Source organism: Homalodisca vitripennis, unplaced genomic scaffold (genome assembly GCF_021130785.1).
Source record: "Homalodisca vitripennis isolate AUS2020 unplaced genomic scaffold, UT_GWSS_2.1 ScUCBcl_3956;HRSCAF=9805, whole genome shotgun sequence".
NCBI lineage: Eukaryota > Metazoa > Arthropoda > Insecta > Hemiptera > Cicadellidae > Homalodisca > Homalodisca vitripennis.
In genome coordinates this window covers 4,559-22,404 of record NW_025780085.1, presented here as the reverse complement: position 1 = coordinate 22,404, position 17,846 = coordinate 4,559, and the positions used below count along the sequence as shown (strand labels likewise).

Genomic DNA, 17,846 nt, shown 5'->3' with positions numbered 1-17,846 from the left:
CGTATTTGTATCTTTGTAACTACCTTTACCATTTTTTATACGGCCAGACTTCACCAAGGGTTCTGAAATCCGGGCGAAATCTTTCGCTAGGCGTAACTCGCTAACGAAGCGTTTCCGGGCATATGGTTATATGAACTTTTTTACTTGTTTTTAGCTATAGAATAAGCTCCCGAGAGATTGCCGTTTAGTTTTGAATCACCTTGTATAAAGGCGTTGGCATATCTGTGATGTACAGGTACAGCAGGACCATTGTTTATTCTGATCAAACTGTGTGGCAAAGAAGCAAAGCTTGCTTTTATTCACATTACTCTATGTAAAATCTCTCCACACTTTACAAGAATATCTAAATCTGAAGTTCTTGAAGAAACGTTAACAAGTGAATGGTTGAGACAAAACACTGGGCATTATTACTAGATATGGGCGTTTTATAAAGACAATGTTTAGGCGTTTAACAGTGTACGTAAATATGTTAGAAAAAAGAAGATGGCAAAAATATTTGCAACTATGTTAAAATTATAATTTTGTGAAAACGATTTTGTATACATGTCTGCGTTAGCATATTGTTAGCCATTTAAAATGGTTTTTAGTTGTATCTGACTGAAAATATACATGAGATAAAATAAAATTTGGAGAAGGTTCCAGACCAACTAATAGCCCATTGGATACGCCATTTCTCTATCCGAAATGTCCCATGTTTTAATAAGAAGAATGGTTATCATTTTAGATTAAACTACTAAAAAACAAGTTAATTCAACTGTTTTTGAGACAATGAATGTGTTATATCACAGTTCCATCATCTCGTCACGAAGATCAGCCGGAGAGAATCGGAATGGGAAGTGACAGTAGAGGATCTACAAAACAAGGCGTCTTGCACCTATTATTTTGATATTTTGTTCATCTGTAACGGGTGAGTTGTAATAATTTGCATAGGTTACCTATTGTTCATGAAGTTTGAGGTTATGAATGCCACTGTGGAAATAGTGAACGTATTAACAACGCATTTAGCAGTTAGGGACAGATAATAGTTTAATACACATGTCATTTAGCAATCGTAGCCTTTAAAGCCTCACACAGAAATGAAAAATGAAACGATATGTTGGATTATATAAAACTGTATGCTACCTATTATTTTGTTGATCGTTCGAGCCATGTTGTGCACAATAAGTTATTAGTTTAGTTAATGGAATAAATAACAGCTAAAACTTATTTTGATCGTGTTAATTTACTTACAATATTCCCTTTAGGAATTTTATCTTATTGTGAAGAAACTGAGATTGCACATTCATGATCGGACTAAACTTGCAATAAGTCTGTTATTTGTTATCCGATGGCAACACTTAAAGTGTTTTATTTTTGATACATTTTCTACAAAAATTAACTTTTGTAAATGTTAATTAGTAATGTTAAAATTAATACGTTTTTATCCATTTAAGTTTAAATATTTGAAATTGTTGCTATTCGAATATTGGACGAAACTTTCTTCATTGATCAAACTTGTCAACATATAGTTTGTTCTACCTACTGTTTGGTAAAAATGATTAGTTTTAAAATTACGATTTTCTTAAGCATAACACATACAGATAGACTGAGAGGGATACTATTCCTTGTAATTTGGTTTTTTGTATTTAGTATTTAGTTTTTGGCCCTTCTTAATTAATCCAAAGAGAAATATCCTAAAGCTTGTAGTAATTGTGTTAGAACACTCTCTATACGAAAACAGTTGGTGTAAGATACTGATCGTAAAACGATCGTTAACCGTACAGGATTATAGTATTTTAATTAGCTTTGATATACAAATCAATATTCCAGTATAAAGAGAATCGATTTACTGATTAGCTTCAGACTTTTTAAAAAACTGACGTATTTATACAGTTTACTCAACTAGAACTGTAGCACATTTCCAAATCCCGAAGTGGTAGTTATATTAGGCTCATTCTTTTTCATGTGATTATTATGTTTTTTGCTAAAAGTAACTCATGAGATATTACATATTTCTCTAAAAATGTGATCAGTTTAACATTTTAGCTTTATTTTATCCCAACATTATGATAAACCTGGATATTTTAAATAAACGATTTGTGTTTGTGGAATGTTTATTAGGGTAAACAATACGCCTTTCACAGCCCACATTGAGGGAGTGGAACACTTCAGGGGTCGTAGTATGCACAGTCACGAGTACAGGAAGTCGGAGTCATTTCTTGGCCAGCGGGTGCTTGTTGTAGGTGGCGGACCCTCGGGCATGGACCTCACCGAGCATATATCACGCTGTGCAGACAAGGTTTGGTACGACTATAGTAGCTGGCACAGTTTATTTTTGCATGACACATTTGGTTTCAAATACTTGATGTACTTTTTGTAAGGTGAATGACGGATGATTTTATCCTAATTTGGTGTTAGTAATAGCTGTATAATATTTACGTATTGAACAGGATGTAATTCGTGTGATAGGCTATATGTAATTGAGACTGATAGTAAGAAATTCAAGCAATTGTTGAAATTGGAGCTGGAACATATTATTTGCAAACATCAGATATTTTGATAGAAAAATCTCGTCATTAGCAATGCGAAAAAGTCTTACAATGTCGTGTGAACGTCAGTCAAATAAACACTACTTGCTTCATTACCAGCGTAGCATTACCATACTATACAAAAAACCACAAGAGAGTGCAGTTGAGGGAGGAGCCTATTTTGCCCGTGACCTTGGAGCGGCCAACGAGAACTGAGCGACGTTGCCAAACTTGTTCCCCGCTGTAACCACAAGCCGCGCGAGTCCAGCGTTCTTAAAATACTTAACCGTTACGCTCGAAAGAAATGTTAGAGCTGTCTTGAATTAATTGACTACGTATTACAAAATGTAATTTTAAGGTCATTTTAAAAAAAGTACATTTCTGTAGCTTATTTCCATGTTGAGTTAAATGGATTGAAATAAATTATTGTATTATATTACTCATATACGAAAATCGTAGGATTAAAATCTTTAGCCGAAATATAAATTAAAAAGAAAACATAAAAATACCGCAAAAACGTTAATTTTCCGTATTTAACAGTTAGATAATGCCATTATCACTGATATATAATAAGGCATTACATGTTTGCATAGTATAATCATGTTATGTTAAATGGATTTTCAATTTGGTAAGAAAGTTATCAAATACAACTGAAATATAATATATTTAATATTTATTTAAAATGTATAATATATTCATAAAGAACATATTATGTTCTTTTCCATAGATATACTTATTCAGTACATAACGGTGGGAATTGTTGCCGCAACGGTTTTGTTACGCACTTCGGTTCTCATAAATTTATAACCATTTGAAAGCATTTTTCCAACCTGGCTATTAATAGTCTTGAATCTGTGTTATGTAAAATTGTTTTCACACGTGGGTGATTTAAATATTTAAACTGGCCATAGTTGAAAAATCATTCAGCACAAGTATTTTTATAATATGAATGCACTTTCTTATAAAATTCTAAAGTAAGTTTTAAAATAGTAGGCCCTAAAAGTTATTTAGTGGAAAATTTGATTATTTCATAATTTAAAAATATAATTGTTCGATAATTTTAAAATTGATTATATTGTTAAATTTTTTAAATTATTTTTAATCAAGCAACACGTCATGCAGTGTCCAATATAAGCAACATGTATACTAATTTTGTGTGTGTTTTAGTAATCGTTTAAAATCACTGAAAAGATTGTTGTATCGTATGGAAATAAGCAAGTACTTTACTCTGACTAACTGACGGGACGATTTGTTTGTTTTAATCGATAGTTAGTTTGTAATAACATTAATAAACTATACAAGTAATTTAAATATAATATAGCAAACTGTCAACGCATTTTAAAATATTGTTTTTCAATTATACTGATAAGTTTTAAATGTTCAGTATCAGTGTTAGTTGTGATAGCGCAGCAGTTTATCAGCCACAATGCGCCAGCCGTGCCAGGCGGCAGCGGCAGTTGTGTGGCAACGTCGCGCAGGCCAGTCCATTCTATTGGTCGCCGCCAACTGCACTCTCTGGTGGTTCCTTGTTTTTTTTTTTAGTGGTTTAATTTGTATGTACCTGTGGTTAGTTTTAAACGCAAGTTCAAACACTAATATTGGCAAACACCGTATATGTTAACTAAATTTCTTGGGTAATCCGTGAACGTGTCCGTGTTCCGTTAATTTGCAAAGATTATAGTACTGTAGTAATTTTCTACGTTCCTAATTGAGTTTTGAGTGGCCAAATAGGTTTTAATGCAGTCTTAGGTAAAACTAAAGTAGCTGATTTTCTAGTTTGTAATCGATTTTCAAGATAAAAGTAAAGGTCGGCCATCCGTTCCCCAGTCAATAGTGTTTAGCCAAGACTGATATGCTGTATAGACAACGAATAAGAATGGATACTGTCTATTCGAAATGGTGAATATTTATTTCTTAATATGACGCTAATAAAAAGATCAATACTGTAACGTGTCTATAGTAGGGTTATCTTCTATAAACCAATTACAACTATTTTTGTTTTAGTATAAGAGCGATCAATTGTGTTCTGAACTAATAACCCTTTATTCTAAGAATGCACAAGTTCCAATGGAATTCAATAATTAAACTCAGTATAAAATTAACTGTAATTTTAATAAAAATATGAAATCAATAATACGGCAACGCCAAGCTATCTTTCTTTTACTGTACTTTGAATTTATTCTCAATTAAATCTTAATTATAACCCATCAAAAGTTCACAAGTCCAGTCTTAAAATTAACAATCAATCAATCATTCAATAATTGTGTCCCTTCAAGTTCTCAGTGCTAATTTTTTTTTTAACACAAACTCAAAATAAAAATCTTCATTAAACTTCAAAATAAAATAATCTTCTTCAAATATAAAATGAAACAAATAATAAAATAATACTTCTTCTCAAAATAAAAATCAAACAAATTAAGGTAATATTAATATTTAATATATGAAACAAAGACAATGTCCAACCAGTTAACTCAAAATTGTATAAATTTCAAACTACTTATTTTCTGTAAATTTCCAATTACAAATTATTGAATTATCCAGAATTATCCGCTTGGCTTTGAAGGTTAAATTTAGGAACTTGTTAAAATATCTATAGAATCTCAGAACATTAAATGAATTTTCTTTTTTAGTAGGCTATTCCTGATTAAACCAAATTGAACAGGAAAATATCATCAAGTAATTTTCTATTTCAATATTAAATTGTAACTTTCACAGTACCTCACACATCTGCTGAAGACTTCACCAAGTAACCAAAATGACTATTATAGATTAATTAATTTAAACTTGAGACTTTAAATTTTGAAAAGAAATTTTAATCTTAAACTCAACCTCCTTCCCGAAAAATCAATACGGCAAGAGTAGGCTATCACTTCTACACGTACTTCTCTCTCTGAGCACACAGCAAAGAATCTCCTGAAAAAACGTGGTTGAAGCCACCGGAAGGATCTAGAAGTCCCTCCCACCATCTAATCAACCTAACATTGGCCAATCAAAGTTGAGCAAACACAATGTCTGAATTGGATGGTACCTATCCAACCCAGACCTGTAACCTATGCTCAATACCTAGATACAAAAGGAAGCTTCTAGCATTCCTCGAACCCGAATTGACAAGAAATTCAGCACTGCTGGAAGGCTCACAATCTTACAATTCACTTATTATATTAATTTACAATTCTCTTAATAAAAACATAAAGATTCCTATAAATAATTAAATAATATAGGAAGCATCCTATAAATACCCACAAGGAAAGTTTCAAACCTCAATCAGGTATTATTACCTTATTTTTTAATTTATATAAAAAATAAGTTTATTCATAATTAACTGATTAGCACGACTATTCGGAATTTCATTAAACAAATATTTAAATTATTATTAATAGGTTAATAATGTCAGATCTATATTAAACATGTAATATTAATCGCCATATACTAATGTAACCTAATTGTAGGGAATTATTAGGCCTACTAATTGTTTCTGCATAAATTCACCGAGCTTGGGTGCCATATCCCAAAACTGCCCTCGTTCCACTGTTTTATTATGTGCTTTGCTATTTTATGGACCTAGACAAAAGTAGTGTTATGGATTGTTTTAGAACATTGTCTACACTTTTTTCTACAAAAACATTTTTGTACCTTGAAAGAAAAAAATGTATGACATTATAATTTACTTGGATAGAAGAGACAAGTATTGTTCAGAGATGTTGTTCATGGCATAATCATTATACGAACTCGCACTTTTTCTACCTATTCCGAGTCCTAGATAAGAATTTGAAATAAAAAATGTTACTGGATAAGGCCTAATATTTAGGTATTTAGGAACTACCTAACAATGTATGGGTTATAAAATTACAGGTATTCATGTCACATCACAGCAAGACTATAAAGAACCTTCGCTTTCGATCCAATGTGGAGATAAAACCCAATGTCCGGCGTTTGTTGGAGCATTCTGTAGAGTTCACAGATGACTCGGTCGAGGACATAGACACTTTGGTGTACTGCACAGGTAGGGTATGTTGTGATCATTGATCGAAAATTGTGTGACTTTTTAAGAGTGGGAATGCTTTTCAAAATGTAATTTTTGTTTGTTTTTGTAGATTTCATATTATGTCTGAAACAGTGTTTTCACATCATTTTACGGTTGGCTGAGAGGATTATTTCCAGCAGAAAGAAAAGTCATTTTTCCGAACCGGGTTTGAATGATATAATTATAAGCCGAGATACAATATCAGAAAACGTTGATTAATTATAAGTCACTCACGAGACAACTTATTTTAGGTGTGGTATAAGAAAGCTCTAACAATAAGTTTAAATGTTTAGTAGGAATGACTAAAAAAAACATGGACGCACTCAAATCAGATAAAGCAGGCTCGTGCCATCTACCAACGCACTCGCATGATTGGACTATTGATGTTAATTAATTAACCCCGCAAATAAAAAAAGTCATAAAACTCAATATACCTTAAATGTTTAGTAATGAAAGAAATTGAGGATAAATAACCTGATAGAATAGAGTTTACGTCAAATGAGCATATCAAGACCGTTGAGCAAGACACATCACATGGTTTACTAGAGACATGGACTGGTCTCTTTGACATTCATTGCTATAGGTCACATGATATTTTGGAATACTATCATACGCTGTTAGGTGGGTTGTTAGAGTTTACGTCAAATGAGCATATCAGGACCGTTGAGCAAGACACATCACATGGTTACTAGAGACGACATGGACTGGTCACATGATATTTTGGAATACTATCATACGCTGTTAGGTGGGTTTTTAGAGTTTACGTCTTATGAGCAAGGCTTTTGATCGGAACACAAATAAATTTGTTACCAGAGATCAGAGATTTTCGGGGAAAACCGGGATGATTATGTTGCTTTACTCGGATGATATTTCTACTCGCACCTACAGCAACAAGCTTGCAATTTATGATTAATAATTTAAAAAATTACTGTTAAAATTGGAATCTAATTGTAAATTTGAATAAATAAAAAATAATGGTGTTCAGAAAAGGGGGAAAACTGAGTAAAATGAGAGGTGGCGGTACCAAGGGAAATACAAATACTTGGGTGTCATATTTACATCACAATATTTAAAAAAATCAAGAGTATCAAATTTAATTATAAATTCAATCTGGAAAGGTCTTTTAAAAGATAAGAAGATGCCTCGGTTAGCAAAATTCACACTATTTAATGCTTTTGTCAGGACAGTTTTGTGCTACGGAGCCCAAGTATGGGGATACAGAGAATTCAACGCATTTGAGGGATTTCAAAGAATGATTTGAAAAAAAAAAACTTTTTAGACTGCCCTTTAACACATCAAATTCCACACTTTTCATCGAAACCGGCTTATAAACCTTATACTACTTTATCCTTCAATTAAATCTACGAGTAAATTACCTCGGAAGAATCTGGAGTATGACGCCAAATATATTAGCTAAAGAGATTGTATTAAAAAATATATTGTGGTTCAGGGAGTGGAAGAGCTTAGGAAGTAAGTGTGGAATCGAGGTAAATTTTAATGTTGATAACAGCGTTGAGTTGGTGGGCGAGTTGACAAGAGTGATTGAGGCGATGCAAACAGGCCGTGCGTGTACGTCTATCTATCATCCACATTATCTAATAATCAAACTTAACTTTGGAGATAAGGCATTCCTGAAAGATATTATGTCTTGGGCAATTAGGGCGCGGGCAGGCCTGGTTGGTTTGAATTACATACAAACCTTGGTTTCCTGATAAAAGTCACGTTTGTTATTTGTGTAACCGGAATGAATATGAGACGGTCTTTCACTTTGTGAGTATTTGTCCTATTCTGGCAAAGATTCGGATAAAATAGTTTGGGAGTATCATACTAAGCGAAGAAGACATTTTTTACTACCTTATTGGAAAGGATTGGCTTCAATTTGTGAGAGATGCACGGAGAATGCGATGGGAATTTAATTTGTAAATTTTAAAATATAAATGAAAAACTTTGAGATAACAGTATAAAGGAGCCCAAAACAAAAATAAAAACAAATATACATGTGTGTGTGTGTGTGTGTGTGTGTGTGTGTGTGTGTGTGTGTGTGTGTGTGTGTGTGTGTGTGTGTGTGGGCGTGTGGGCGTGTGTGTCTGCCTGTCTGTGTATGTGTATACGCGTATGTATATATCTGGGTATATATCTATTGGACTTACGAAATATTACTTTTTCCTTCTCTTTTTTCTGATTGGATTGCAAGTAATATTTTGAAGCTTATTTAAATTGCCAAAGTTAAAATGAGTTTTTTAATTACATGATTTGTATTAATTGTAGTTACAAGAAGTCTGCAGAATTGCTAACCAGACAGACGGTCGAAATGGCCATTGTATTTAGTGCTTAAGTATTAATACTTGTTCCTTACTTTGGACTAAATTAATAGTAATTTACTTCTAGAGAAATAATGCTAGTTCCTAGGTTAGTGAGGGTAATATTTTTTTGCTTATTGTACAAATAAAGCACTTTTTCTTGTTCTTATTCCTTTTCTTAGTTACCAGAGACGAAATGGAATACTTTATTTAATTTATATTCCACACTAAAGGTTATTTTAACGGGCTATGGAATTTAAAATAAAAAAAAAAAAACAATTTCCAAACCCAAAATCATTTAATTATTTTTATCAATTGATTGATACGTCTCAGGCAAAGGTTTCTTGTTACTATAAAAGCAGTTTCTCAATTTAAACAGAGCATAATAACACCGTTACTAGGGGACTAGAAAGTGGAATTGGACCATGTGAACAATTTATATTTAATACTATTTATTGCTGATGAAATAAAAAACTGTAGATTTACATTTATTGGTATCTAATATAATATGGAAAATTCTTTCCATTACGTGCATTTACACATTGGATTCTCAGGGTTCAGTAAGAACTATAAATTCCTGGACGAGTCATGTGAGATCACAGAGGACCAAGGACTCGTTTATCCTCTGTACAAGCATTGCATCAACGCCAACCATCCTTCCATGTGTGTCTTGGGAAACCTGGTGTACAGCATGCAGTTTCCTACTTTTGACATACAGGTGACTGTAACATAATTCTTTCTTTGAGGCTTTTATACATTTAATCAGTGTTCTGTCAGTGTATGATTGATAATATCCATTAATTATGTAAATCAACGTAAATTCAACAATTATAATATAATAGTTTGAAATAGCACTGTTCTAAAAGGAGTTCACTGTTTAAGCATTTAGTTTAAGCGTTTAAGAATTTAACATCAAACATTTAAAAGATTACAAAATTTGGGCTTTCGCCCGTTTGCGTATTTTCAAATACTTTACTTCTTGAATACCTTTTTTTTTTATATAACAAATATTATCTTTCCGTATGTTACTCTTGACCTTATACTCTTCTAGTAGGATAAACTGTTCAATGACAAATGTAAAATAACAGGTAAAGCTCTCTTTTTCTCATACAGATCATTCGTTTAGAATATGAGATGTAATAACATGTAACAAATTAAAGTTGAACTCACACTCACTAGATTTGAGCCCTTTGAGAAGTACTGTCACCCAAAAAGAAAAAGAAGGGCAAAATTAAAAACCATGTTACTCTTAATAAAATAGACATAATCCAAATAAAGATAGTAATAAATTCTTAGCTGATAAGAGAAATTGAGCGGATGGAACTCACAGAATGTTTTTATGTGGAAGGTTCGCTTCTTCATGAAAACACTATCCAACAACATTTTGCCAGGACATAAAGAGATGTTAGAGGATATTAAAGAGAATATAGATAGGAAGTTGGTGGACGGGGCTCCGAAGAAGGCTTTATTTCGTACCTGGGCTGACGAGGACAGGATCTACTTCAACCAGCTGGTGGAGTTGGCAGCGATCGAACCTATACCGAGAGTTCTACACGAGATCCATGCTGACGCCACTGTTAATCTACTTCAAAACTTTGGTCATTTTCAAAACAATAAGTATGTAATTGTTGACGATGAGCATTTCTTGTTCTACCCAGCTACTTCAGTTTAAACTGGAGAAAATGCAGATCTTGCTTAGTCTTGTCGAATTTTGGTATAAATTGTGGGTTACGAGAATTTATAGGTAAAACAAAAAACAGAAAGAAAGTTATAGATGTAGTTACGTCATCTATAACTTCAGGTGAATCAATAATGGCAAGGTAAAGGTATGCCAGACTATTAGAATATAATTGCATGTTATACAAGATAGAATTGTTATCAACTTTTTGAGCTATGTTCCAAACTTCAAGAGTTAAGGTTTTTGCAAATGTCACGTTGAAATCAACCAAATATTTGTACTTAACACACAGACAAGAAAGTGAGCTAATAGAACCTTTCGATCTACTATAAATGACAACCACACTCTGTCCATTTAATTTTCATCAGTAATATCAGCCAAAAAATAAACCTTTTAGTTTGCAATTGTCATTATAGATTAAGCTGAAATGTTTAAGCTTTGTACGAAATCAATCAATCCAACACATACGATGGTATGCATATTCGTCCGTTATACAGACATAAGTCGGATTTCGTCATCAGCAACTGGTGTAGGAGCCATTGTTAAACGCTTAGCCTAAAAGGAGAACAATAAGAAAAAGTAGCTGGATTAAAGTTGTTTTTGGTAGGACAAATTAAAGGGGAATAATAGAGTCAAATCATATTAGTGTCGAAACGCATTTTTTCGTGTTTTAACATAACAAATTATAGAATTTAAAAATATCTGTTTTTAACCGTCAAACGTGATAGCTGTCGAAAAGTTATAGAAATCGTATTTTCGTGTCGGAATAGTAGCCTATCGAATCAGATTAGTGTCGAAAAGTAAATTCCTAACAGCCAACCACGGCACAAGGGGCTGGCTACAACAGTCCCAGACGCTCGGCATCATGCAGTGGTTAGACATTATAGTTAACCAGTATGTTAATACTCATGATATGTATTTTACACACACACACACACACACACACACACACACACACACACACACACACACACACACACACACACACACACACACACACACACACACACACACACACACACACACACACACACACACACACACACACACACACACACACACACACACTTAGAATATAAGTTAAATATATTTGAATAGTTTATATGAACCAGATTAATAGAACATATCTCTCAGTTTGTCTGGTGAGGAGTTTCTGGTTATGGCGTACTCTGAGTTAATAGAATATTTTGCCTGTAAAATGAATCTTTTTATTTCAAAAGTAATTTAATTATTTGTATTAATATATTTTAATATAATAATATCTGCCAAAAATAAAAAATAAGAGTCTGTAAGTGTGAATAGTGTGTAATTTTGTAGAAGTTTTTTTATAAAAGGAATAACTTTACTAATTATATGTTAACATTTATTTAATGGCTAAAAATTTAGAATACAAGGGTAGTAAATTTTAAAAATAATCTTACTTTACTTTACCTAACTGTCCCACTCCCACGGCCTATTTTCTTGAGCGTCCTTCCCAACCGATTCAAAGACACCGTCAATTTTAAATCAGCATTCTCACGCCACAGCTATATTTTGCCAGCTACATTTTTCCAGGCACTGCATAGGGTGTTACAGCTATGATCATATCAGATTGCACCTTAAGGATTGGTCTTAGGGATTTCAATGAAGTGTTCTATTTTTTCGATTGTTTAGTTACGATTTTGTTCTTTTACGTATAAAATTTAAATTTAGTTGTTTTACTATTTGTTTTTTCTTGTAAACGTCTTCAATTCCTGTTTTATTTGTTATTTATTCACCATAGAATATAAATGTTATTAATATATAATTTATTATTAATATAATATTTATTAATATATTATTTTTATACTAAATTTATTGTAATTTTAAATAAATCGTTTGTTTTTCAATTTTAACTCCTGTTAATTTATTCAGTGTTTGTGGCCGTATTAACTATATTTTACTCTATATATTTCTTCTTATAGTTATCTTTGTCGTAGTGTTGTTAGTTTTATTATTTGTATAGTTATTCGTATTAAAATATTAAAATTAAAATAATATGACACTGCTCCCTGTTATTACCATACTGTAAAAACTGGATCATTAAATCTAAATTATGTGACAAGGGACGTTGATTTACTAATCAATCTTGATAGTTTGAATCTGAATGTTAATCCTATAGTGTTAGATTTTGTCTATATCTTTAATAAGTGATTTAAAATTTTGGTTGAAATATAATTGAAGATTGTAGTGGATAACAGGAAGTCTAGGAAAGTTAAGTGACATGAGCATAGCTTGAGAAATGCTTGTCTGAAAGTGAACAGGATCAAGCAGGCTCATCAAATAATGGAGAGAGGAGGCAATTTGATGAGATGCTGGAATTGGCAATCAATAAGTCCAACATAGTCCAATAATAGCCGGTCGTCTGAAGTAGACAGGCTATAATTAGATTCATCGTGAAATAAAAAAGTACACGACAATACCTATTTTGCTTCGTTCGCGATTCTCAATGTCAACATCAACTAGACAAACTCCAAGTTCAGCATTCTCAAATTCAACTTTTTCCATCTAAACTGTCTAAATTTTGATCCCCAAGACAATTTAATATAAAAACAGGTTTTTGAACTGTCAAACGGACTAAACGAGTGACCTGATTCAGCTGGTTGCAGCTCTAGTGAGTCAGGAGCTGGATCGGGAGAACGCGTGCAGGGCACTCCATAGTGGATATCCTCCCTGACATCCCAGCACACACCCTGAACATTGCCTGTTATCCAGTTATAAATATCAGACGCGTAAGAAACAAATGTCGGAACATGTTTTTTTCTAAATTCCCACGCCCTTATTCACCAGATGTGATTTTTTTTGCAAGAGACTTGGACGAATTAAATTACAAAGGCCGTTCTGAACATTTGTAATGAGTTTGTTCTGGCATCTCTCTCTTCGTGTAGAAGTACATTGGGTGGAGGAGTGGCGATACTGTAAAATCATCATTGACAAGTGAAATTACTGCACAACTGAAGCATGTCAAATATTCTGAGTACACTGCACGTGAAACCAAGAATGCAGTTATAAATATTTTTAGTTGTCTCAATTTACAGACCACCTGACAGTAATTATCTGGACTTTACTCCTAAAGTTGAGGAAATAATAGCCAACCTTATGACAGTTTTTACCTTAGCCAAACTTGATAACAACAGCGAAATAAACTACAATTTTGAATTATTTCCTATATCGTTTTATTATAGTTTTAACGCATCATTTCCTTTAGTTTCATGTGAACATAAACATGGTTAACCCAGGTTGTAATAAAAGCATGTAAACATAAATGCCAACTACATGTGTCCCCTGCGCTCTTCGCATTTTATAAGAAATATTATAAAATATAGAAGAATGCTTTTCAAGCTGCAAAAAAATTTCTTGGATATGGTGGTATATCTTGGAGGAAGGTAAACCCAGAGCAATGTGGAATATTGTTAAAAGAGAAACTGGAAGGTCTACACTGACAGGATTTGAAGACAAGTTAAGTATGGGGAACAAAAGTAATTCTCAGCCATAAGAGATTTTCAACAGTTATTTTATTAATGTTGCTGACAATATAAAACCTGATATTAAAAAATTTGTTGTTTCTCTCCAAATGTAATCATTATGTGCCGTCTACCATGCTTGTTCACCCAACATATCCTATTACGACTGTATTACAAGAAATTTTGTCAAATAAAATATCTTGGTTTGAATAGTATTCCTAGACATTTCTATTCAGCTAAATTGATTCTTTTAAAAAAGGTTTTAACTGTCCATAAAATTCAGCCGGACATTTTATTCGGTGGATGCTACATTAATGTAGCATTAGATTTTTAACAGTTTAGATGCATTGATTTTACGAAACATATGAGCTATACTTAACATAAACCAATAAACTCTATATATTTTCATCCATCCAATTTTGGAATTATCAACAAACGTGCTTTTAATATGCATATTACTTGTGGACTTGTTATATGGAAAGGATACTTAAGATAAGAATGGCAATATTAGTAGCAAACTTTGTAAGCCACACATAATAATATAAAACACGAACAATAATGTTGTTCCAATACGTTCAAATTTGAATATGTATTTGTTATAATAAGCTCTATATTAAAATTTGCGCTTAAATGTATTTAAACTGCAGGACAGGTGTTACAAAAATCCCAGGCGAGTCATAACGATGAGCTTTATTCGTGTTACATGTTATGATGAAACGGTTTTTGATAATTCTTAGGCTTTTCAGGAAGAATCCAACATTTGATGACTGAAGAGGGCACTCCTCCACTGCGAGGCCGAATATTTCAAGATTTGAATTGTGAAAGAGGTTTTTCGACGCAGTTTGAACAGGAAAATTTTTGATGATATATTTTTAGAAATATAAATTTTTAGATGAAAATTTTATCTGTCTGTTACAAAACCAATATCACTTCAGTTTCCGCCATTGAAACCACACCACAATTGCAGAGCTTTTAATAGTTTTTTGGTCTGGTGTAAAAGAGAGAATTATTAGATCGGTAAAGTTTTATCCATACTTTATGCCGCCCCGCGGTCACGCCTGACTGCGATATGCTCACTGGTGAGTTTTAAAATATGAATATTTTGTTTTGGTTGCGGTGGTCACTTGGTTGTCTGTGCGAGCCAGTTTTGTTTGTGTGCGCGGTCTGACCACCACTGAGCTCCAGGTGCATCAGTTCTGGCGTCCCACAAAAAGCAAATAAATCATTTTTACGGTGGCACAAAATAGTTTTCCATATTTTCTCTCCCCATTGTTTGACAACCAATAGTTTTCAAAATGTGTTTTCAAGCTTTACGGTTCACAAAACCAACATTCCACATACAATAACTTATATTTTGTAGCCAAAATAGAGTCATATGTGATTGTTAAGTAATAATTTATAGATTAGTTAATGTATATTTTTATTTAAAAAATGGTACTCAATCAGAAATATATAATGGCTAAAAACTCAAACTAAGTTTTGTATTAACTGATTCTAGGGGGTTCACTGTATACAAGTGCCTGATGTAGTTGATAAAAACTGCAGTTCCTATATCGTATATGTGTCATTTTATGGTAGAGTAAAAAGATAGTAAAATGTCTGTTAATCTTAATAATTCGTGTTATTTTTTTCTCTCCCCTTTTGTACATCCAAAATTGATTTGGTGGGTTTCGAAATGATGTTTTTACAATTCAATTAGTCTAGTTTTTATATATTATTTCCAAATATTGAACGTAATTTAGAATGAAAATGTGTCATATAAATCTATATACTTGAAACGTTTTTTAATTGACCCGATTTCTTTTCTGTAACTCACTTGCACGAGTTTACAATATCCATTTCGCAGCACGTGTCCTACTTATCTGTGTGCAAAAGATCCGCTCGAAAATATTACAAGTTTATTAATTTTGAAACCAAGGGTCGCATTCTTTAAATGTATTAATAAATTTAAATTATGCCACAAAGAAATGAAGTGTTATTAGGGTATTGAATATTGAATTACGTTTGTGACATTAAAGGAAATGAACATTTTATACAATTAAATTTATATTCGCTGAATCGTCGGTAATGATTTATGCACCAATCCATTTCAAAATGCAAGTATTTTCAAATCTGAATCTAATAATGCATTTTTAAGTATGCAGGTAAAATTAATGACTATTTTCTAGTCCATTCAAATAATAAATTCATTATTAAATAATAATGCTAATTTAATTATTAATGAATTTATGCCTACCACAAGGTAGAGATAGGAAAACCTTTATAAAGAAAAAATGTGTTAACTTTTACTTGGAACACCAGTTTTCTTACTGATGAATTTGTATAGGGTTGGATATTGTGTGAAATTGTTTTAGTCTCATTTATTTTATATTTTATATGTATATATATATATATAGTATTACTAGCAAATTGATTTAGATTTAATATCCATTAATTATTTACTGTTATTAATTTCTTAATGAAATACCATTGCGGTAACTGATTGGTAATAGATAAGTAATTCTTCAATTTTGTTGTAAATATAGATTGATTTGTGTGCACTCCAATGGGTTTGCAGAAGGTACTAGAGGACGTTATAGCTGATCAGCTGACGTGTGTGGGATTGACCCTATTTCGCTCCTAAATATGTCAGGCCGTGGCAATATCAGAGTTGGGCCTAGCTGTTTGGTTAATGCAATACCTTGACATCCTGTTTTGGTCGTGCGTAAACTGTAAAACAACTGGCCGAGGGTCCCGATATTGATTCAGTTATTGTACAATAACACAAAATACCCCCCCCAACAATGAAAAACCCTACAAAAAACGACAATACACGGCTTAGTTTTCTTATTATAATAATTTCCACTGTTTGACTTTTCTATATTTATTGGCGGTTAACACACATATGGAATTAAAAGTTACAACAAACTGTATATTACACATTTTAGTACCTTAAAATATTATATTTTCTCCAAATTGTGCTTTTTTTCACACGATAAGTATTAAACAGTGGCTTTTTGGTATTCCACGTCTAAATTAAAGTAACAAGTGCTTTATTGCAAACTATGTTATAGAAATTTACCCTGGAATCCCGTACTTCGCCTCATAGTCACGTGACAAGGCTCGAGCTCTAATGTGTATCAGAGTTGTACCAAGTTGTAGCCTTTAAGCTCACAGCTCTCGACTCAGCCCTCCACTTCGTCTACAAAGTTGGCACAAATAAACGGCTTAATCTAATTATATCCAACTCCACTAACTAACCGTTATTTGTCACACTTGAACGGTTTCATAACAAGAGTTACTTGATTCTTGGTATGGTCTTCACATATTAAATTTCAGTAGAATAGCGTTGTATGCTAAACGAAGTGTTGAGTGACCCAAACTAATCGTTTATTTATTCATATATTCTCGCTAATATTAGTTTTAAACAATTTAAACAACGTGATTAATGAAGGACATTACAGAACATAATGATAAATTATAGCGCATACGGACAGACAGGGAAAAATACAGACTTTTTACCTTTGTTTCTCCAAAAAATACATTTCTTCCTTCGACCAAAAAACTTAGTATCCAGTTAGTAGAAAGTATAGAAACCCAGTTTGAACGTTAACCACAATCTAACCAGTAGAGCTACAATAACGGGATTTACACTAAAATTTCACGTGTTTATTTCTTAGTTTTAGGAATTGAAAATACATCATTTACAAAAATAACATTTGGTTTTATGGCGTTTTTAAACCAAACTGCTTCTTTGAAAATTCATACTTAGGAAACTTGTTATCTGGTGAAGACCAAATTTTATGCAAGATAAGTAAAAGTGTTTTGTTTTTAAATATTGTAGTTTTTAACAACTTTTCAAATTCTGTGAAAAAA

At 32.5% G+C, this 17,846-nt stretch overlaps 1 protein-coding gene across 1 annotated transcript in view; it reads left to right on the top strand.

The window, feature by feature from the left end:
- Nucleotides 1-11,067, top strand: part of LOC124372756 (senecionine N-oxygenase-like) — a 34,312-nt gene extending 23,245 nt beyond the window's left edge. Inside the window, exons 3-7 of the mRNA XM_046831168.1 lie at nucleotides 789-907; nucleotides 2,101-2,278; nucleotides 6,360-6,510; nucleotides 9,386-9,549; nucleotides 10,180-11,067. Of these exons, the coding sequence (XP_046687124.1) occupies nucleotides 789-907; nucleotides 2,101-2,278; nucleotides 6,360-6,510; nucleotides 9,386-9,549; nucleotides 10,180-10,503 (936 nt within the window). The 3' untranslated portion in view covers nucleotides 10,504-11,067. The remainder of the gene's footprint in view (nucleotides 1-788; nucleotides 908-2,100; nucleotides 2,279-6,359; nucleotides 6,511-9,385; nucleotides 9,550-10,179) is intronic.
- Nucleotides 11,068-17,846: the final 6,779 nt, after the last annotated feature.